At 39.5% G+C, this 23,665-nt stretch overlaps 1 protein-coding gene across 1 annotated transcript in view; it reads right to left on the bottom strand.

Moving 5' to 3' along the window:
* Nucleotides 1-23,665, bottom strand: part of vsnl1 (visinin like 1) — a 128,024-nt gene that overhangs the window by 51,834 nt on the left and 52,525 nt on the right. The window contains exon 2 of the mRNA XM_003215414.3: nt 20,089-20,255. Coding sequence (XP_003215462.1) covers nt 20,089-20,250 — 162 coding nt within the window. The 5' untranslated portion in view covers nt 20,251-20,255. The remainder of the gene's footprint in view (nt 1-20,088; nt 20,256-23,665) is intronic.

The following is a 23,665-nucleotide window of genomic DNA, read 5'->3' as shown; positions in this document are numbered from 1 at the left end:
TTATGAGTCCAAGATCTAGAAGGCCCACTACATATCTATGAAGGCAAATATTCTGAGGATCCAGGATGTTTCTCCCTTATTAGTTTACCAACAGCAGGATCTTTGTCTCATTCTCAGCAATCTTCTCTAAATAGCCATGGAAATGACTATACCGAGACACACTGATGTCTGAAAGTAATGATCATTCAGAAGGCAGTAGGAGAAAATTACCTCTCCCCAGATGCTCTGTAACTGAGCTAAAGGTTGCAATAAATCCCAAAGAGCTATTTCAACCTAAAAACCAAATTCAGACCAAAATGAATTGAATCAATCAGCAGCATTAATTAAAATAATGAAGCCTGACTCAATATTTGGGTCTGAATAAAGGCCATGGATACCTACCCCCTTACTCTTGTTAGTCAGATCGCTATGTCATTAGGAGATACTTGTTGTGAAGGACCACTGCTGGGTTTTCAGTAATTGAAGCTCTAACTAAATTGTCATAGGTTGTACCTCATGAAGGGGTCTTTATGTGTAATTCTGTAATGGTTCACGACTCTGAACCTTTGTCTTCAGAAGACTACCAAACTAAGAAGCGAGAGAAAGCTTCAGTTACAAAAAGAAAATAATATGTATTGTCAAAGGCTTTCATGGCCAGAATCACTGGGTTGCTGTGAGTTTTCCAGGCTGTATGGTTATGTTCCAGAAGCATTGTCTCCTGACATTTTGCCCACATCTATGGCAGGCATCCTCAGAAGTTGTGAGGCTACCAAATATGGTTAACAGTATTTTTAAAAAATCTAAAATCAGGACAGTAAATAAAAAACAACACTCAGAAGACAGGGGAATTCCAGACAAAAAGCAATCAGGGCCAGTTAACACCTCTCAACAAAGGATTCCCCCAGGCAGGAAACAGCCAGGCCTTGGAGCTGCCAGGCTATTCAATGCTAATCAAGCTGGCCAATTGCAACATTCACACTTACCTCAGGCAGACAAGAGTTCTTTCTCCCACCCTGAACATTCCACAGCTATATAAACCCCATTTGCCTAGTTTCCAACACCTTACAACCTCTGAGGATGCCTGCCATAGATTTGGGCAAAATGTCAGGAAAGAATGCTTCTGGAACATGGCCATACAGCCCGGAAAACTCACAGCGACCCAGATCATCATATTATTTTTTCCACCTTAGGACTCAGTTCCTTAAAAACATCCCAGGGACCTGCCCTTACCCTTTCAGTTTCATCCTCACTTAGAGCTGTCCACAGTGCTGTGACTTTCTTGATTTTTTTTTCTTTATCAGAATCAAACTAATCCTGACTTACTCTCAAGACATCCATGTGAACCACATCCACAGTGGATGCATTTTAACCCAGGTATGTGAGCACTTTGGCCTGTCAGATGCTTTGACCCACTCAGCATGGTCAATGGTAAGAAACAATGGGCGATATCATCCAAAAGATATGGAAGACCAAAGGTTTACCAAAGTTAGACCAGGTTCATTAACTGGATCTCAACAGCAACAATTAAGAACAATGGAACGTCATCACAGGTCACTGTCTGATCCTGCTAACTTTAGATAATGCTATTGATCCACTGTTATCCGCAAATCCTGTATCCACCATTATTGGTTTGAACACATCCCTCCCCTTAAAAAATAATTTCCAAAAGCAACCCCAGATTTTTCCATTTTACAGGAAGGACATGAATTTTACTATGGCATTGTACATAATTTAGTTTGGGAATCTGCAGATTTGGGTCTCATACAGACTCCTGGAACCAAGCTCAGAGGATCTCAAGGGTGTATTATATTCTATGCATCTGACAGAATGATTTCTATATCCATGAAATCTTGTTGCATAATACATGTGCTAGTCTTTAAACTGCTTGACTACTTTTGTTGCCAAAAACTAATGGGCTCACCTTGCCAGAAAGCCTGAAATATATAGCAAATGAAAAATGCAGTTATTAATAAGAAGTAGTATTGGAAAATTCTATCTTTAAACCAGTTCAAAACAAATATGAAGAGGGAAAATGACATATCAAAGTTGAAAAGGACTGAAAAATCAATGCAATTCTATCTTAAAACCAAATAAGGCAAAAACAGCCTCCCAAAGATAAACTGGTGAAGACACAGTGTAAAGAATCAAATAAAAAATGGATGCAACACAGATAGGTCTCAAAACATTAATTTAGAGTTCCTGCCTATATTATCTTTAACAGCATGCCAGACATTTACCAAGTGATGCATCCTTCTGCACCACTTGGTAAGACCAACTAATCTTCAGTTTAGAAAAGGAGCCACATTGGGGGTGAGAAAGAGAAGGAGGGTTTTTAAGAAAGTACTAGAAGAGGAACTGAGAAGACTTTTCCATATCGCTACATAGCAACATACCGTTGTGGGCAGTCTATATTCGCTATTGTATATGAATACCAACCATAGCAACAGGTTACCAAAAGTGACCAAGTGAATGCCAAATTTCAATGCCTTTCACAAAATCAGCTATGGATATTACAACAACACAATGTTCTGGAACTCTTGTTCATGTTAAAGCTTTCCAAAGGGATTGGGAGAGGGATGATCAAATTACCTCGTCTAATTATGACTTCAGATAAGTTGTACTGTAGTAAATATGAACATGAGCAATGGATCTGGATGGATGCCAGCTCAAATTTCAGCACTGGCAGGAATTTTTTGATCAGCCTTAGGAAATATCATTAGGGCCAAGATACAATGGGTCATAGTCTGAAGACTCTCAGACCAGCCGGCAGAAATGTAAGGCAGCAAAAATAAAATGGACCGTATAAGTGAAACTGTAAAATCAGAACAATAATCAGACCATCAGAAACAAAACACTATAACAGAATGATAAGCTCAGAAAAGTATTAAAAGCATCAAGCAAATAAAAAGGTCTCAATATGCCACTAAAAACATTTCAGCTTGACCATGGGGAAGGTGTTCCAAACTTTAGACCATTTTAACCAGTTCTCCCTTTGTCTCATTTTTGAAAGGACAAGGGGGGAAACAGCTTTATATCTACTTCAATAGCACCATCTGCAATATGAGCTGGTTACTGCCCTACTTCTTTGAGCTGAGGTCTTGTTAAGGTAGCACTTTCCTGTAAAACACAATATAAAAACCATGGATCAGCCCATATAAGATGTCGCCACCTGTTTTTTTTAGATCGCTCTCCATACTTAAGGTACTGCATTGACTCTGAATAGCATTTTCAGGTGGTTGGAGAACCTGACATGGGGTGGAGTAGATATGCAAGTTCACTTCTGGCAGCCAGACTGCACACACCCAAATCTGGATTCATTCCTATAAACCACAGGAAGCCAAGAAAATGACCAAGTGGGTATTCATTTTAATTACTCAATGTGTAATTGAACATTTATTGCGTCTCACAGTAGTCATACATTGTCCCTTTTGTATTTCTAGGTGTAGAATCAGAAATGCCATCATTTCATAAAACACGCCACACATAGTCATTTGCTTGTCTTTGTAGTCATCAATCCATCTTTCTTTCTTCCTCTAAGAGCTGCAGGATTTAAATCCTGGCTCCGGAAAGCAATTCACTCTTGTTGCTAAGCAGCTGGCTTAGGCACATGTAACAGCAATCATGAAAATTCTTACAATGGGAGAAACAGAAAGCTCTTGTTTGTTTGTTTAAGAACTCCCAACAAGGTTACAGATCAGCTAAGAAGTAGAAGAGCAACATTCCTTCAGGTAAAATACAGAAGCTTTAAAAGCTTCATTGAGCTTGATGAAGTTTGCTGCCCTTTGAAAGCTTCCTCTTCCTTAAGAGCTTCATATTCTTTTTTAATAATGATTCCATAAAAAGCATCACTTTATATTCTTTTGCGGGATGGGAATCATGTGGCCCTCCAGATATTGCTGAACTGCATCTGCCAGTATTGCTTATCATGATCTATGGCAACCTATAGCAAAGACCACCTGCACTGAAGTGATAATTGTCCACCATCAGCTTTGCTGGACTGGCCATGTTATCCGAATGCCCGTTCACCATCTCCCAAAGCAGATACTTTCTTCTCAGCTCAAGAATGGATAACAGAATGTCGGTAGTCAACAAAAGAGGTGTAAAGACGGGCTTAAAACTAAGCTTAAAAATGTGGAACAAATACCAAAAACTGGGAAGCCCTGGCCCTGAAGCATTTTGACTGGAGATTAGCTGTTAACAACAATGCTATGGATTTTGAAGAGGCACAAATGGAGGGTGAAAGGGAGAAATGTGCTGAGAGGAAGGCACATCAAGCAAATTCTTGTCATAACAACCTCTGGAAGACAACCATACTTGGCCAGGAGTGATAGCTCATGATGATGATGATGATTATAATGGCAACTACTGGGAGTTAAAGTTTAATAATACTGGGAGGGCCATACAATTTCCACCCTCATTTATACAATGCATATACGCACCTATGGCAGTAGTTTATAGAATACTCTGACTTTCTGTTCTCATAAGAAATTCAGCATATGATAGCTATGGAAGGAGACAATTCTCTTTGCTGCCTTTCTGCAACTCCATCCCTTGGAAAGGCGCTCATGTGCATTCACAAGCAACCACACGATTTAAACTTCAGCATGACACCACTAGTCTACATGTCAGGTTCTTTGTAGTAAGGATGAGAAATTCGTTTTGGTTCATTTCAGATAATAACTTACAAAAATGCGAATGTTTTCATATTTAGGATGAAAATACAGTAGAGTCCCGTTTATCCGACCTCCGCTTATCCGACATTCTGGATTATCCGACGCAGGCGGCTCAGCACAGCAGGCCTCTTCCATCGGAGCGTCTGGGCTGCACCGGTCATGCCTTGTCCCTCCCAGTAAGCACGGAGAGGCAGCAACATGCAGCAGGTTCTCTAGGCAGCAACATGCAGCAGGTTTCCCCGCTCACCAAAAGGGGTGAAAGGCCCACTGCACATTGCTGCCTAGGGAAACCTCTCTAGACAGCAGCGCCGGGGCGCTTACTGGGGCACTTGCCAGGAGGACCACTGCACATTGCTGCCTAGAGAAACCTCTCTGAGCAGCAACATGCAGCGAGTTTTTTCACTCGCCGGGCACTCTCCGGGAGGGGTGAGAGACCCACGGCACATTGCAATGCAGCTGGCTTCTTCCTGCGATGGGCACCCGCCGGGAGGGGCGCAGACCTTTCCCATCAGGCACAGCATCCAACCTGCACCGGCTACATCTCAACCCTTCTGGCAAGCGCCTGGCACATGGAGAGGCCCGATGTGCATTGCATCAGGGCACAGAGTATGGCATGTTTTTTTTTTTTTTTACAGTAATTACTACATAATGTTACCATGTATTGAACTGCCTTTACTGTTGATTTGTTGCAAAACATGATGTTTTAATGCTAAATTTGTAAAATCATAACAAAATTTGACATTTAATAGGCTTTTCCTTATCTCCCCTTATTATCCAACATATTCGTTTATCCAACGTTCTGCCGGCCCGTTTATGTTGGATAAGCAAAATTCTACTGTATACAGATTTTTCTTAAAAATGAATGTCTAGAAAGAAATTGTAGCCTCTTGGGAGCAAACCTGAACTGTTTTGAAAATTGTTGTAAGCTCTTTTGAGAAGTTTCCAGGAGGAATCAATCAATTGATCGATCAATACCTTCTGTATAGAGTTGAAGGGTGTCATATAGCCATACCCCTTTCCACAGTTAAAGCATTTAAAATGTTTCTTTCTTTTAGACTAATTAACAGAATAATTCTAGAAACTTACTCTGTATTTTAAGATCACTGTTTTTGACAGACCTTAAGGATCTTGTCAGCATGTTTCATGTACCAACTATGTAACACTGACAGATAGATCAGTGCATACTTAACAAGGAAAGTCTCATAGATGGTGTCAAATTCATCAAAACCACTTTGAAGTTATTTTTTAAATGTCCCTACAGATTGCACGCAAATCTCTATGGTTGCTGTATTGTCTCGGAGAGAAAGTTTAGGTCACATTGACTTGAAGAGAGACAAAAAGGGAACTTAGGCTCTTGAACTCATGCAGCTCACTGGTTTGGTCAATATGAGTTACAGTTTCCAAACCTATCCAAGCTGTTCTGAAAACTGTTTTAATTGAATTGATTACCCACAATTTCAGTATCTACAATACTGGAGTTCTGAATTAAGCATCCATTCACAGTAAATCTGCAGAAGTTGAATATTGCCAACATTTGGGTAGTAAGCTATTATTTATTAGAACAGGTTTACTGACTTTTGAATTTATCAAATTCTCACCTTGGTCTTGCACAAATCTTTCTAACTGATATATGAAGAAATGAACTACAATACAAAAGGAGCATTTAAACCAGAGTTATACAACTATGGAAGAGGAAGGTACCATTTTACTCCCTCTATGTCCTGCACTGCCTGTCTCAGCAGTTTTTAGAGTAACACTGCATTGCTTCCAATTTTCAGGTCAAAATGTGACCAAATTTTATAGGGGTTGTAGAGGGAGACTTGTGCGGGCCAAGCAGGCCAAACCATCACATTTCTGTCATAATATCAGTAGGTTTTGACTTTGGGAGGGCCTGGGGACTACATACATGTGCCTGTCAACCTAAAGCAACCCCTGGAATTTCACAGTTTTCTCAGGTAAAAAAAATACTCAAAGGTGCTTTTGCCATTTCCTTTCTCTAAAATATAGTCTTCAGCACCTGGTATTCACTGGCAGTCTCCCATCAAAGTACTAACTAGAGCTGAACCTTTACTGTGTAAAATCTGAGTTGGCTAGCACTTTAAAGGTCATATTTTACAAATCCTGCCAATTCAAGAAACTCACTTCTACAGTATCCCTGACAAATGGCCGCCCTAGTCTTTATTTAAAAATAAAGAGGAGAGCATAGCACCTTCTGAGGTACTCCGTTCTACTGTTAGCAACTTATACTGTCAGGAAGTTCTTAACATTTGTTAAATCCTTTTTATTGTAACTTCCTATCCTCTGAAACATTAGACGTTCTGTATGCTACATAAACGCCATTCATGTATATTATTTCATTGCAAGGTGGAGTGTGTCCAATTCCCTCATTTTTCACATTTCCTCATCTCTCATTCTCCTTGGATTTTTCCTTGTTTAGTGATTGTTTTCAAGTTTCGGTACAACACTTCCAGTTAGGTTTGTCTAAAGCGGAAGAATAGAATAAGGAAGAGATCACAAGGGCCATCCAATTCTACCCCTACATGCAGCAACACACAAAGCAATATTGTAGTACATTATTTTGTCATTTTTCTGAAGACTATCTACACTGACACTTATTTCGGGGCCGATATACCATGCCAAACAGTAATAAGCGTTCCCACATGAACTCTCCCAGCCACTGCAGAGGCAGAAGAAAATCCCCAACGGTGGCAAACTGCATTCCACCCCGTCCACTATGTTGCTGTGGTCTCTGGCCATGACATGGGACCTACCTGTTTCCTGCTTGCCATGAATCAGCCAGAGTAATGGGCTGCAGAGGAAGGAAGGAGGGGGAGAGGAGGAAATTTCCTCTCCTCTTCTGCTTCCCTTCCCAGAGCTCCACGTAGCTCCAGCTAATATCAAGGCAAGCAGCAGGAAACAGGTAAGTTCTGTGTCATGGCTCGAGATAGCTATGACAGAGGGGACAGGGAGAAAGGGAACTGCCATCCTGTGACCCCAAGTTGCCCACACCCAGGAAATGCAGGATGGCAGTGGGGACAGTTGCAGCCAGTTCCATTTGGGAACTGCCCCCCCCCCCCCCCCCCAAGAGGAAAGACCACCATGGGGCTGGCCAACCTAAGTGATTAGTTTAGATGGGGCCTGTGTTGATGTGGCCTAGAACTTCAGTGGTTTCAACCAATGCCTTCGATATGTTTCACCTGTAATGTCCAAAATTCATTTAGCATATAGTATTAGCAGGTGTTACGCATTTTGTATTTATGCATCTACATTTTCCTGATTTGATATAGATATTTCGTTAATCTCTGCTGAAATTAATTTTAGTATCACTGGTCCAGCCCTCCATTCCGTTAAGTTGACCATGGATTCTGTCTCTGTCCTCTATCGTTACCTTTGATCAGCGTCCTCACTATTCCATCTTTCAAGTCCTTTATGGACAAAAAAATCATACCTATGGAATCCTATAGCTTAAAAGAGGCCATTCATCATCACTTCTGTAGTATTTGATTTCATGTCATCCTTCTCTTTATAACAGACCATCATTACTACTACATGTGGTATATCCATTTACTGACAGGCACATTTATTGCCTGAGATGATAGCACAGAAGGATCTTTCTTTCTTTCTTTCTTTCTTTCTTTCTTCCTTCCTTCCTTCCTTCCTTCCTTCCTTTCTTTCTTTCTTTCTTTCTTTCTTTCTTTCTTTCTTTCTTTCTTTCTTTTCTTTCCTTCCCTTCCAACACAGCCATACAACCCAGAATATCAAGGCAGGCAATCCACAATATCTGCTTTGAACTGGGTTATCTGAGTCCATCCTGCCAGAAAATCCAGTTCAAAGCAGAAAATGTGGGATTTTATTTAGCTGTGTGAAAGGAGCCTCAGGGAGAAGTACTCCTTCAATAAATATTGTAGGGAATATAAGTAACATGCAATCTTTGATTTAAAAAAATAGGTGCATGAGTTTGGAATCAGTGATAGAGGTCATATAGTTCTTGTTGCTTGAAGTATTGCATAAACACTAACTAATTAAGCTTCAGTGTGCTCAAGTGGAGAATGAAAGAAACCTTATTTTCTCCATGTATTGTTAAGAAGCGATTTTGTTTGGAGCTTGTAATAACTGTATTATAATTTTATAAATGCTAATAAAAAGGCACATATAGGTCAGGATCCTATTAGTTGTCCCAAAGAGAGAAGACTCGTTGAACCCATTACTTCATGGTGACTCAACACCTATGTGCATCTGATTTGTTCAATGGATCTACTCTAATTAGAAATAGCAAGTAGGGTCAAGCCATTGTAGTAATTACAGACGGAGAGATTTAGATATCCAAGATTTTATCTGTTTACTTTATAGCTACAGTTTTTTTATAGTCATCTCTTACATAGTAGAATAAAAGAAGCTCGGCTGAGGATATAATAAAAGGTAAATGCCACTGGGTACTGTCAATTTGAATAGGAAAGGCTTAACAATGTAGGCCAGCATTCCTCATGCACTACTTAGTTACATAACTACATTAGTTGCATAGCTAAGTAGTGCTCCCAGTCCAACCTGCCCCCACCCCAATGCTGAGTTTGCAGGCAATACTGCTGCAAACAACCAAGGCAGACTGGCGTTTCCATCCCACCACCTGCAAGCAATCTCGAGTGTGACAGTGGAAAGCAGGATCCCGGTCACAATTCTTCCTCACAATGAAAATCACTTGTGGGAGAGGAAGTAGATAATATGTCCAAATGATAGGGAAACTGACACTTGCTGCTTGCAGTGGCTGATGCCTGATGAATCAGGATTGTCCCTTTGTGTCCCTACACGATTAAATATAATAATAAGTCCTAGCCTTTTCATTTTTAGCAAACAACTCTATCTGGCATGTATACCACTACCCATGAGGTGGTTAACACATGTACAGAACAATTCCATGCATTTTGATTCAGAAACAGATCCCATAAGATTAATTTGATTCAAAAATAGATTCCATAACATTAATTTGAGCTTATAAAATAAAACCAAGGATTTATGTCACTTTGAAGTGACATAATACTTAATATTCTGATAATGCCATTAAGGCATAGTTATACAGGTTCATTCCATCAATTGAGCCGCAGTGGTGTAATGGGCTAAACCACTGTGAACTGCTGACCTGAAGGTTAGGTTGCTGACCTGAAGGTTGCTGGTTTGAATCCGTGAGACAGAATGAGCTCCCGTCTGTCAACTCCAGCTAGCAAAGACATGAGAGAAGCCTCCCAGGCGTCCCCTGAGCAATGTCTCTGTAGACGGCCAATTCTCTCACACCAGAAGCGACTTGTAGTATATTTTCAAGTTGTTTCTGACACAATTTTTAAAAATTCCATCAATTACAGTGTAACCAGATTGTATCTGACGAAGTGGTCTTTCCTCTACAAAATCTTACACCATGATAACATTTTAGAGTTTTAAAAATACTAAAGGATTCTTTGGCCTGAATCTTATTAACTAATTTCAAACAGATCCATAGAATCAGCTGGATTTACATGTTGACTTGTTATGCAACAATTAGTGTATTTCCCCCAAAAAGGAGGGGAAAGTGTTGTTGTTGGTTTTTTTTTTAATGCATATACAATTTCCCAGATTTAAATGATGTACTTCTCTAAATTAAGCTCCTTCATGTCTGGCTAAACCTTTGCCCATGAGTAAGTCAACTATGTCGCCTCATTTATTCTATTTCTCCTCCTCCTGGAAGCTATTATTATTTTAGCCCATCAGATCCAGCCTCCCCAGGCGCAGAATACAAGGATGTATAAGCCTTGGCATTTGTTTCTGATATATCATCATGTACTTTTGTACTTACATAATAACAATTATTATATAACTGAGGGGGCAGAATAATGAATAATTACATTGTCTTAGTTTACTACTATAATACAATTTGAGGAGAATAATAATAAAGAATTACCTTTCCTCAGTCTTTAATCAGAATGGAGGCTGTAATCCAGAAATCAGAAGAAGACTAGGACTTGGAAGGGCAGCTATGATGGAATTACACAAAATCCTAAGGTGTAAAGATATATCATAGAATATAGACGTTAGGATGGTCCACACCACTGTAATTCCCATTTCTATGGAAAGCTATGAAAGCTGGACAATGAAGAAAGCTGATAGGATGGGAATCAACTAATTTGGAATCTAGTTCTGGAGAAGGGCCCTATGGATAGTGTGGGTCCCAGAGCAAATCAAACTTAAACTATTCCTAGAAGCTAAGACGATTGAATTGAGATGGTTGGACTTTAGATATATCATGAGAAGACATGTCACACAAGAAAAGATAATAATGCTTGGCACTGAGACATGGCAGTAACTGTTACCCATACAGTTATCTAAACATAGCAGAAATGGGCTAACAAAAACAAAACAATAAACGATGCACTTGAATTTAAACTTAAGCAAACTAGTGATTCTTAAACTTTTCCATAGGTATGCTCAGCACATCTACGGAGTGGAAGGCAATGGGGGATCTGCTATAATTTCCTGTTAATTGTTAGACTAAGTCACTGTTATATGACTTAAATGCTTGGGCTCATTTGCTAGGATGTGCAACTTCCCTGCGAAACAGATACTTTAGATTTATGTTAAAAATAAAACAAGAGCTCAAAGAAAGGCAAATTTTAAGTGGTATACCTATGTGTTTTGTTTCCTGCTCAACACAGCTCAAGAAAGTGCTGCATAACATTTATATTTTTACTTGGGCCATAACAAAACGGTTGTTTACCTCTCTGCTTTATACCAATTTAGAAAAATCAATGTTCAGGTGCAATTCTCAGTAGGTGTTAACCTTGATTTCTAAAGAGTTGACAAGTCAATAGGGCCTTTCTATTTTGACAAATTTACTCCCTGGGGTCAAGACATCCTTTCTCATGAGAGAAGGAGGCAAAACAACCAGGCTCAGAATCTCTTTGTTTTGATACTGTTTGGTATCATTTACCTAAAAAGTATGGGCAGAGAGAATTGAAGCCAGTTACTGCGTAGCACAGAGATCAAGCCCAATTCTGTGGGCTTTTTTTTTCATTAAATAGGAGCTGTCCAATTCATCTTTAATAAAAACTGTATTTCTATTCCGCCTTATCTCCCCGAAAGAACTCAGGGCATACTCCAACAAACAATGGCATGCATTCAATGCCTTCATAAAACAGATAGACGAGAATTATATAGTGACATGAAATTTAAATAAATCTTTGGGTGTGTTCACTTTATTCTGACTGAAAGCAAGTTGTTTTAGGAAAACATAAATGAATTTTTAGTTAGGGGTACAATTAATCCTGAATCTGGAGAGAACTAGCCCTGTAATTCAATGAATCTGCTCATCCTTGGAGGCAGTAGAAAAGCAAATTATATCCAGCACAGTGTAATGGTTTGAATTTTGGACTATGACTTTGGAAACTAAGGGTTGATTCCTCACTTGACCATCAAAACCTAGTAGATGACCATGGGTGAGTTCCACAGTTTCATACCCAAAAAACACCATGATTGTTACTGTAAATCAGATAGGGTCACCATGGAAGTAGCTTGAAGGCACACAATAATAATTCTACGTAGTCTACTTACTTATGAATATGTAGCTAAGAAACACTCCCTGTCTCAACCTCCGCAAGCCTACTTTACCAGGAAGCAGCTGACTGGAAGATGGAAATCAGTTCAGGTGGTAACTGGGGAGCGGGAGAATGTCATTTCCACCTCTTCCTGCCCACAAGTGAGGCTGATACAACAAATTGCAACAGGAGACATGCTTCTGATTGTTTCAGTCTTGTCCACAGGTGAGAGGGTAGCAAATGCCATCCTCCTGCATCCTGATCACCAACTGAACAGATTTCCGTCTCTCAATGTAGCTGCTATTAATGAATACAGAGCACTTATGGATCTGTAACTCTAGGTTACAAATCTATAACTGCAATACAGAATGACATCTAGAATTTTCATCTTGATCAATTTAGCTATTTTTTGCAGGAATCCCCACTAAACGCTGGAAATATAACAATGTGTAAAACCATATCTGGGGACAGAGTGGAGCTTTGTGCAGGGAGCTGTTATTATTATGTGTTACATTACAGTTAGAAATAAGTACAGATGAGCTGAGACTGGCCTTGAGTGGGATGTCTTGTTCACACCTCCATTAACCAGAACCAGGCTGTTAATTTAGATACCGGCTTGTGCAATTTGTCATTCTCTTTTGCAGGAGGTTCAGCTAGATTTAATCCTGTGCACAGATAAAAAGACCTCTCTCTTCCATAGAAATAGTTAGAAAAACCACACAGTAAGGAGGATTTTGTAAACAGTCACAAAGCCACACCATCGTGCCTTTTCTCTTTTGTGCACTGTTTCTAGCTTGAGCTATTAAATCTTCTAGTTTCAATGTTTTGTTCACTGTTGTTTTGCCATGCCTGAGATATATAATTAAGAAAGCAAATGTGCACACCAAGTACATAGGAACAGCTTTGCAATCAGTGGTTCTGTTGGCAAAAATATAGCAATTCATGCAAACGCTAATGAAACACAAAAATAAAGAAATGTGCTTTCCTTTAAGGAAAAAATATGATTGATATCCCAAGGTGCCTGAAATTTTCAGTCTATGATTAGTGAAGCATGATGTGAATCTCAACTACTGCCTTTCATGATTAAACATGTTATCAACATGTTATACAGAAGCCCTCTATTTCGGCCTAGAACTGTTTTATCTCCTTGTTTTTAACATGTGATGTATGTATTGATTGTATGACTGCTTTTCATGTTTGATTTTACAATGTGTAATTTGTCACTGTTTTTATTATTGTTGTGAGCCGCCCCGAGTCCCCTCGGGGAGATGGGGCGGGATATAAGAATAAATTTATTATTATTATTTATTAAGGGTTATCATTAACAGGGTGTTGGCCGCCATTGGAGCTATACAAAAGCAATGCAGAAGTTGGTCGTGATCGTGCATAATTGTTCATTGTGTAGCTATATAGTGGAATAAAATGCATCAAACAGAAAATATCCTCCAAGTCCTTGTTCCAGAATTATCCTATGCAGGGAATACCTCTGTAGTATGACCCTACTTGCTACTCCAACCAAAACGTGGGATCATGGGAGGAGCTGGTGGCAGTCCTAATTCATGGTTTCTCAGTGCTAGTGTGGGAAGAGCATCCTTTCATAGGCTTCTCCTGTACAACTTGGAGATTTGAACATGCAAGAATAACTTGGACATGCTGGAAGTTGAGTGCTAGAGGGCTTCACATTGGCCTGCTGCCTGAGGAGGATTGAATTTGGAATCCAACACAGTGAGGAGTATCTCAATGTTAAGGTAATGTCAGAAAGGAGAAAAAGAGAATGCAAAGAGCAGCTCTCAAAATGTTGTTGATCTGCAACTCCTAAAAACCCTGACCACCATATCTGAGGAATATTGGGAGTTGTACTCCTAAAATATCTGGATTTCTCAGGGTATAACAGCCCCACTCTTTGTAATTCTTGCAAGAAAACATCGTGAACTAGATCAGTCAAAATCTCAGCAGTTTACCATGCTCCCTATGGTGGCCACTTGGTGCTTTGAAACATATTCTGTGCCTGTGATGAAAGTGTGATGTTTGTTCTTGTTCTGCTGACTGGCTGCCAACCAGGAGGCAGATGGAGAGAGAATCCATTTGTTATGGAGAACTCTTGTGATTTAAAAGCAACCTTGGGATTCAAACACCCATGTCTTCTTGCATACTTAAGTACACATAGTTAATATCACTGGTTGGGAGGGGAGCAGAAGGAAGATGGTGGCTTCAAGAGGTTAAAAGCAAGTTTTGCCAACTTTTCCTTATACACTTAGACCAAGATCTGGCCCCTGCCATTTCTATTCCTTGCCTCTGTGTCTTGAAAAATGTTTGCTTCCTGGAAGGATGAACAGAAAATTATACTTGTATGGAGAAGATAAGCTTCTCAATCATAAAGGAGGGGAAAGAATGATGTGGAGTTGGTAGTTTTGCTTCCACATGAAAAGTAGACAACAGAGACAACACAGAAGCAAAGAAAAAGGAAGAGTGGCAGAAGCGAGAACTGAGGCACTTTTTTACCACTTTCCTTTCCTTCTAGCATAGCCAGTCTAATGTTAAATTTTAACATAACTTGGAGCCAAAGTTTCTAACCCTCTCCCAAAAAATCTGAAACCTCTTAAAATTTCATTCCTGCTCCTCACTACTCTGACCTGAGTCCAACGAACTCCCCAGGCCTTGGTTGCAACTGAGACTAGCAGTTGCAACCTGCTAGTCCAGTGGCAGCCCCTTTGCCACAGGTTAGTTTGATAACGTAGTGCATGGTGCATAGAGAAAGGAAATGCATAGAGGTAAAACACGTGGAGAGGGGAAGGACGGGTTCCAATTGCTTCTCTGCCATGTGACCTCCCTCTGTGAGGCTTAGGCTCAGAGCCTCCATGGGCCACACCAAAGTCTTGTGATGGCTGCATCTGGACCCTAGGCTGCATGTTGTGCAGGTCTGCCTTAAACAATGACATTTTATTCCACATTTTATACATGAAGTGTCATCATGTCACATGCATGTTTTTCCACTATATACATAGAAAACCAGTGTGGTATAGTAGTTTGAGTGTTGGATTGGGACTTGGAAGAAACAGTAATATCAACTGAGTCATGAAACCTGCTAGATTACTCTAGCAAATCACTCTATGTCACCGCAACATACCTCACAAGACCATGGTGAGGCAAAAGAAGGAAGGAGAAGTGCTTTGTGTACTGCCTCAATGGAGGAATGGTGGAACCAAATGTAATTGGACGTTATCTACATATACACAGAGGTACAGAGAGGTGCAAGGAAAGCAATGGGACCATTCACAAGAGCAATATTGGGTGCAACTGATTTTGTGACTGATGATTTTTTTTTTACTGTTTCAATTTCAACTGGAATTGCAATGTGCTTTAAGCAATGCATGATGTTAGACCTCAAGGTTTCCTTCTTCTCACTGGGACATTTTAAATCAACTGAAAATGTAAGCGAACATAACTATCCTCTTCAAATCAGAGGAGATGGAGGGTATGTAATTATCATACCCAATGATGTTTGCAAGCATGATTCCCAGAGTTGCTACGAGATATGCACAGATAATCAAGAATCCTGGAAAATCCTTCTTTCTGCCACCTAGTATGAAGAATGCCTCTAAATACAGACTCTGTACATTTCTGTCTATTTTTCCTATCCACAGAAAATTTGAACTGTTAGAAAATAGGGACGTGAATTGCCTTCTACTATTTTCAATCCATGAAAAAGATTATTTGGGCCTTTGTTAATCATTTTTTTGTATACCGGTGGCAGAATGCAGAGCACATTCCTGGCACACAAGGTCACCAGCAATTGTTGTTGCCTACAATGCAGGGGAGTGTTTGGCACAGCACCCTCTTTTCATGTTGCAACTCAAGAGGAGGAAGAGGAGGGGTATTGATAGTGAAAACAGAAGGGTTGCAGGAATCTAGATAAAGGCAGTACAAAATGTTGCATTGCTAACAATGGGTGCTTTATGAAAAAAATGACCGGGCCATAACAAATACCTTCAATTTTACTTCTTGCTGCAAAACGGCATTTTTAAGACACCGTGTAGAGAAAATAATGCCCTGTTTGATACCTTTGAACTTGGGTACACTTGAAAAGATATACAGTAGAGCAGGGGTCCTCAAACTTTTTAAGTGGAGGGCCGGTTCATGGTCCCTCAGGCTGTTGAGGGGCCGAATTATTATTTGAAAAAAAATACGAACAAATTCCTATGCACACTGCACATGTCTTATTTGTAGTGCAAAAACAAAAACCAAAAAAAAAACCAACAAAAACTATTTATTTATTTATTTACTACATTTATACCCCACCCTCTCTCACCCGAAGGGGACTCAGAACGGCTTACAAGTTGTATGTACATACAATATATCAGGGGTCCCTAAACTTTTTAAACGGGGCCAGTTCACAATCCTTCGGACCGTTGGAGAGCCGGACTATAGTTGGCCACCGAGCAATAATAATTAACAACAACAACAACAATAATAATAATAATAATAATAATAATAATAAAGAGGGTTGGAAGAGACCCTTTGGGCCATTGAGTCCAATCCCCTTCTGCCTTTGTGCACCGAAAGCACAAGCAAATCACCCCTGACAGATGGCCACCCAGCCTCAATGTTAATAATAATAATAATAATAATAATAATAATAATAATAATAATAATAATAATAACAACAATAATGGTTGTAAGAGAAGAAGAGACCCCTTGGGTCATTTAGCCCAACCCCCTTCTGGCCTTGTGTCATGGGGGCCGGATAAATGGCTTCGGTGGGCTGCATCCGGCCCCCGGGCCTTAGTTTGGGGACCCCTGCAGTAGAGTCTCACTTATCCAAGCTAAACGGGCCGGCAGAAGCTTGGATAAGCGAACATCTTTGATAATAAGGAGGGATTAAGGAAAAGCCTATTAAACATCAAATTAGGTTATGATTTTACAAATTAAGCACCAAACATCATGTTATACAACAAATTTGACAAAAAAAGTAGTTCAATACGCAGTAATGTTATGTTGTAATTACTGTATTTACGAATTTAGCACCAAAATATCACGATATATTGAAAACATTGACTACAAAAATGGCTTGGATAATCCAGAAGCTTGGATAAGCGAGGCTTGGATAAGTAAGACTCTACTGTATCTGAATTCAAAGTAAAGTATGCTTAAATTATATAACATTCAGTGGGAAAGTTAAGCCCCTGCATAACCCCCATTCTTTGAATTCAAGGATTTGTGAAAATTCTAAATTTGGGCAGCATTAGCCTTCAGTAGTGTTTTCTGTGTAGAAAATACTACTGCAAATCGAACACATGCAGATTTTGTACAGAATACAAATTTTACAAATTGTGAAAAGTCTTCAAAAAACTCTGTGGGTTTCACTGCAGGAAGAAAATTGCAAAAATTGCTTATTGCTTTCTTTGAGCAGAAAATTAGTGAAGAATTAAATCTTTACGCAGCAGTGGATGAAACACAGGCAAACTGAAAGTCCATATGGACCCAGGGAAGTGAGAAACTGTTAAAATTAAAGCAGTTTAAAGCCTTTAAAAAGAAGATAATGCAGATGCCTAAAGGATACACCTTCATGCTGAGATGCCCGTAGACCACTAATTGTCAACATATTTCTTCACTCTAATGTGAATCCCATAAAATATCTTTCTATATCTCTTTTCAACAAACGCCTACACAAGGCTATTCTTAACCACATGCTAACCGTAGCTTGTATTTCCAGTCCAACACATAATCAAGGGAAAGTGCTTAAAAGATGCAAGATTGGCAGCCAAATGGAGTCTCTATTCTGTTTTTCTGCAGAGGCTCTATTATAGAATTTAGTTCTATTTTTAGTTATAAGACAATCGTGGCCCTTAGGAGTACTGTACCTTGGTGAGTCTAATCTCACTTTATTCTGTGGATGTACATGTAATTTACGTTCTCCTAAAGGACTCTTATTTCTTTTCAGCCAAGCTGTCTCAGGCTTCATTGCAAAGTTTGACTCTAGCTTCAATCTTGTTTCTCGCTTGTTCTCGCAAAACAGCAGCAATCTTGTTGCTGATATTTTAATACACTGTGGAACAGTCCCACTGTGGCAACCAAAACTTTTAACAAGCCTTCACTGTGCCCCAGTGCAATGCAATTTAATCAGACTGTCTTATAAATCTCCTGGAAGTGCAGGTGGTTGCTAAAGAAATAAAAGAATCATCTTGTAGACCATCAACAGAACTTGATGACTGATTATAGGTTTTATGGACTAGAGGTCAGTAAGAACTTGTGCTAAAAAAAACCTGTTCGCCTTTGACGAGGCACAAAATTGTTTGTTTTTGCTGCACACCTATCTATCTGGAGTTTATCAGCACAGAACGCAGCTGCTTTGGTCACATGAAGTGGAAGGCCCATGTTTAATTAATCGGGCTGTGGACCAGGAAAAACTTATTCCACCACAAATAAATATACAAAGCTTTGAACCCACCATGAAAATAAATAATTACAGAATGCATGTCAAATATTCCCCAAGCAAGCCACATGGGTAAAACACATAATGGGAGTTACTGAGCTTGACACACACTGAGAATATTGAAATACTATTACGATCTCCTTGTTTACAGTATGTTAATATTGTTGCACGTCTGTCATTGTTTAGCAATATTCCACAGTATAAGTAAAAAAAAAAAAAACCATCATATTATGGGAGATCTGACTCTTGCATGTACAGTAGAGTCTCACTAATCCAAGCCTCACTTATCCAAGCCTCTGGATAATCCAAGCCATTTTTGTAGTCAATGTTTTCAAAATATCGTGATATTTTGATACTAAATTCGTAAATACAGTAATTACAACATAACATTACTGCATATTGAACTACTTTTTCTGTCAAATTTGTTGTAAAACTTGATGTTTTGGTGCTTAACTTGTAAAATCATAACCTAATTTGATGTTTAATAGGCTTTTCCTTAATCCCTCCTTATTATCCAAGATATTCGCTTATCCAAGCTTCTGCCAGCCTGTTTAGCTTGGATAAGTGAGACTCTACTGTATAAACAAAAAGAAACCTGTTGTGCCATTAACCTACCCAAAGAGATAATTACCTCACTTGCATAATTATAAAGCATATAATAAATTATCAAGCAATAACAACAGGACTTGCAGACCTTGTCAACTTAGCATGGTTCAATTCAACTGCCTACCACCACAGGTAAAAGTAATTATTACATCAGTTCAGTGGAAATAAAAAGTAGCTGTAATAATCTTTTTAGAAATGGATTTGAGATTCCTTATCCAATAAAAAACATGGTTGTTTGGTTATTAATAAGCTCCTTCTCATTTTTAGGCTCACTATGAGAATCATACAGCTTTTTTGGGGGGGGGGGGGGGCTTCCACACAGCCATATAACCCAGAATATCAAAGTAGATATTCCACAATATCTGATTTGAACTGGGTTATGTGAGTCCACAGTGCCATATAATTCAGTTCAATGTGGATTTTATACAGCTGTGTGGAAGGGGCCTAAATGTTGCTGAAGTACAACTTTCATAAGCCCTAGCCATAATCTCCAATAGTGATAATTGTTGGAAGTCGTAGCCCAACATCTGGAGGTCAACGTGATTTCCAGCCTTGCTGTGGGCATTGTCACCATTCACTGGCCATGCCTGAAGTTTAGGATTTTTCATAGGTATACATTTGTTGTGGGCCTATCCAATAGTTGCCCCTACTGACCTTATCAAGGTTTGTGTGGAGGGGGAAATACAGTCATTGTATTCTCTTACAACAAATAAGCAGCAGATTTACATTAATTGGATGTCAGCAGTTATCTAAAAAGACAGCTAGACAAGATTTTGAAATGTGCTTTTCATATCCTCTCAAAAAGACAAATATGCACGTGAACACAAGCAAATGAACTTACCTTTACATAAAGCTGTTGAAACTCATCTAGGTTCAGTCTCCCACTAGGGCAATCCTTTAGAAATCCTTTGTACCACTGTTTGAGTTCATGCTCATTAAACTCTGTGCTCTTCACCAGATCCTCCATCACTTCAGGAGTCAGCTTGCTATTCTGTTTCCCCATTATGCCTAGGAAAAATAAAAGGCATATGATTATCCCCTTTCCATCTTCAGGAATGTTCACAGTGTTTCTGAATGGGTTCCTTGAAGCTGAAAACAATTAGGTTCTAACAGTCGAGTCTAGAGATGATCTTTTCATCATATTACTTGGGGAATCAATCTCAGGCTAGCTTGTATCTCTCCACAGGTGGCCAGGAAAAACTTACAAAACACTCATAGATTTTGATAAAGGAAATAAGTGACATAGAAATAAAGTCTGCTGACAGAGATTCTAAGGCTTCTTCTGATTTTTGAAAAGGTTGATGTTGTGCTGTTTCTTAGTTTCCACCACTGAAATGTCACTTTCAGACTATGCCAGTTAATTAATTGTCTAGATTTATATCTCACTTTCTGCCAAACTAGCAGTTCGAAAACATGCAAATGTGAGTAAGTACCGCCTTGGCGGGAAGGTAACGGCCCTCCATGTAGTCATGCTGGCCACATGACCTTGGAGGTGTTTATGGACAACGCTGGCTCTTCAACTTAGAAATGGCAATGAGCACCAGCCCCCAGAGTCAGACACGACTAGACTTAATGTCAGGGGAAACCTTTACTTTTACCTTATATCTCACTTTTCTTCTTTAAAAAATCAGTGGTGTATCTCCTTCTCCATGTCAGTCTCATGAAAACAACTGAGGTGTCAAAGTAGTTGACCCATAGGCTCAGAGGGGACAATGTCAGTGGGGACATACACCTAGTCTTTCCAAGCCCCACTATAATTATCAGATCAATATGCCTCTCTGGTTCTTGATTGAAACAAGTGAGGAAATTCTTGTATAGCTATATCCAACCATGAAATAATTATGTCAAAATACCTTATTATACACTGTCATCCACATAATGCATATACTGCAACCTCCATAATGCCGTATACAACAAATCAGTCTTTCACTCAGCTATACAGTAAGACCTTGTATCAGTGGGAGATAAATTCCAAGACTGTGCATGGATATGTGAAATCCATTGAATGAATGATGTCTGAAGGAAGCATACCACAGATTTATGCTGGAGGAGCTAGGAAATGCAGTGGCTCTCAACCTGTGGGTGCCCAGGTGTTTTGGTCTACAGCTATGAGAAATCCCAGCCAGTTTACCAGCTGTAAACATTTCTGGGAGTTGAAGGCCAAAACATCTGTGGACCCACAGGTTGAGAACCCCTGGCCTCTTAGAGAGAATCCTCCCTAGGCACCACGAGGTTCTCCAGCACAATTCCATGATCAGCTTCCAGAGGGAGCATACACAGAATCACCTGGAGATCACAGAAAATGACTAGGACATATTTCGTCAGACACAGGTAAATGAAACTGAGTAGTGCTCCCACAAATGGATTGTACTGTATTAAGGTAACACAACTGCTTCTTCCAACCATTCTATCCCCAAATCGTCTGGTCAGATTGTAACACCTTTATCCAGGCTTAGTGAACATTATAAACTAAGAATCTACATAATCTTTTTGTACCACATCAATCTGAATTTAGAATAGATTTTCATTTTACAGCCATTCCTTTTAAAAAAACAACAACTTTGAATGCAAAAAAGGCTGCAATCCCACACATTGATTCCTGTGTATTTTTGGTTCAATAAAACAAAACCATTATCTGCCTTGTTCTACTTGATGCAGAAAATTGGGCAAGATTAACAGCCCTGCTGCATATAATCCCCTATCATAATTATACCCCTTCATTATTTCACTTGCTTCTCAAATGCCACTTCTTTTATTAGCAGAACTACATTGTTAATTACAATCCATAGTAGGCACTGAGTTTCTGAACAGCTACCAAGTGTGAATCCAAAGCTTCTGGTTGCAGATTTAATTAATGAAAGTAAGAAAACTGTAATTCGCGGGCTATCTAATTTACTACAGAATAGATCCCAACATCTTTTCAAGCTTTTGTGTGCTGCTGATTTAACGCTATTATGAATACATTCTGCTCCACCACTCCTGCAGTCACCAGCTCTGCTGAGGATTACCATAATAATTTTTTACACAAATTGTACACACAAGCAAATATAATTAAAATGACTATTAAGACTGCTTTCATGCACATAAGAATATATTTAATTTTCAGTTATTAAAAAGTTGATTTAACTGTGTATGAAACACCAAACCTTTCCATATCTACTCAGCAATCCTTAACATGTATACTCAAAAGTTAGCCTCAGTTAGATTTAGTTCCAAGTAGCCGTGTATAGGATTGCCACCTGAAACCCTTGCAAAGCACAGCTGCTCTTTGAAAATGGGTAGTTTTGCTGCCTACTGCTTCTAACAGTCTTATTATAAACCCTTAGTGCTCTGATACAGCAATTCTATACCCCTTTAGATGATATTGTGCGACATGGTTTACACTGTGGCTCCATATGTTTCACCATTCAGAGGCAGTATAAATTGTAGAAATGGTTTTCTATGGCCTAAATCCAACATGACAGAACCTTTGAGATTTTATTGTGGCAAAACCTTCTATCTATTCCCAGCAAACCTATACATTAGGCTTGTGCATTTTGAGAGAATTGCTATCCGTTTCTGCTTGCTTCTTCTGGAAGCCCCTGTATCCATTTTCGCATGCCTCCTGAAAATGGGTGTGTTCCTGAATGTGCGTTTTCGTTCTGCACATGAAAAAACGAATATTTTTGTCCCATTGCCGGCAATGGGTGGGCTTCTTAGGCTCCTTTCCCCCTCAGTTTTAGGGCTAGAGGGGTGAATATCGCCATACTTGGCGGCACGCCTACCACTGTTAGCTCACGAAGTTTTATAACTGGCCCAACAGGTAGGTCTACCAGGGAAACTCCGTGCAAACAGCACGCAGCAGTTCTTTGCGCACCGTGTTTGCTTCATGTTGAGGGGGCTTTTGTACCGGGAGGGCCTTTCCTGTTACATGCTCCCAAAGGTACCAAAGGAAGCAAAGGTACCGAAGGAAAATAGATCTACGTACAACCCTACTATATATATCACTGTTCAAAGTAGTATTGCCTTGATGTGGACCAATCTGCAAGCAATCGGCTGATGGTCCACAGAGAATATACAGGAAAGAAAGAAACTGTTGTATCTACAGTGTACTAATATGATACAGGCCTCTGGCATATTAGACGAAAAAACTTCCTCTTCTCCTTACATCAAAGAAACATTACTCAATGGTACCTGAATCTGGGAAGTTTCTGAGCTGTCTGACACAGATATTGGGGTGGGATTTCACAAAGGAGTGTGTGTGTGCGAGAGAGGAGATTGGTCAGTCCTGATTCCAATGACAGAAGCATTTCCACTGATGAAAGCACTTCATAGGATCTTATGAACTTATCTGTTGTACTCCAAGGCAGCACAAGCACTCGAAAACCAGAAAAGAGCCAATATAACACAACAAAATATTTATTAAAGCAATTATATAT

The sequence above is a fragment of the Anolis carolinensis genome, chromosome 1 (genome assembly GCF_035594765.1).
Source record: "Anolis carolinensis isolate JA03-04 chromosome 1, rAnoCar3.1.pri, whole genome shotgun sequence".
NCBI classification, from domain to species: Eukaryota; Metazoa; Chordata; class Lepidosauria; order Squamata; family Dactyloidae; genus Anolis; species Anolis carolinensis.
Note: the sequence above shows the minus strand (reverse complement) of the source record. Positions and strands in the feature narration are given on the sequence as shown.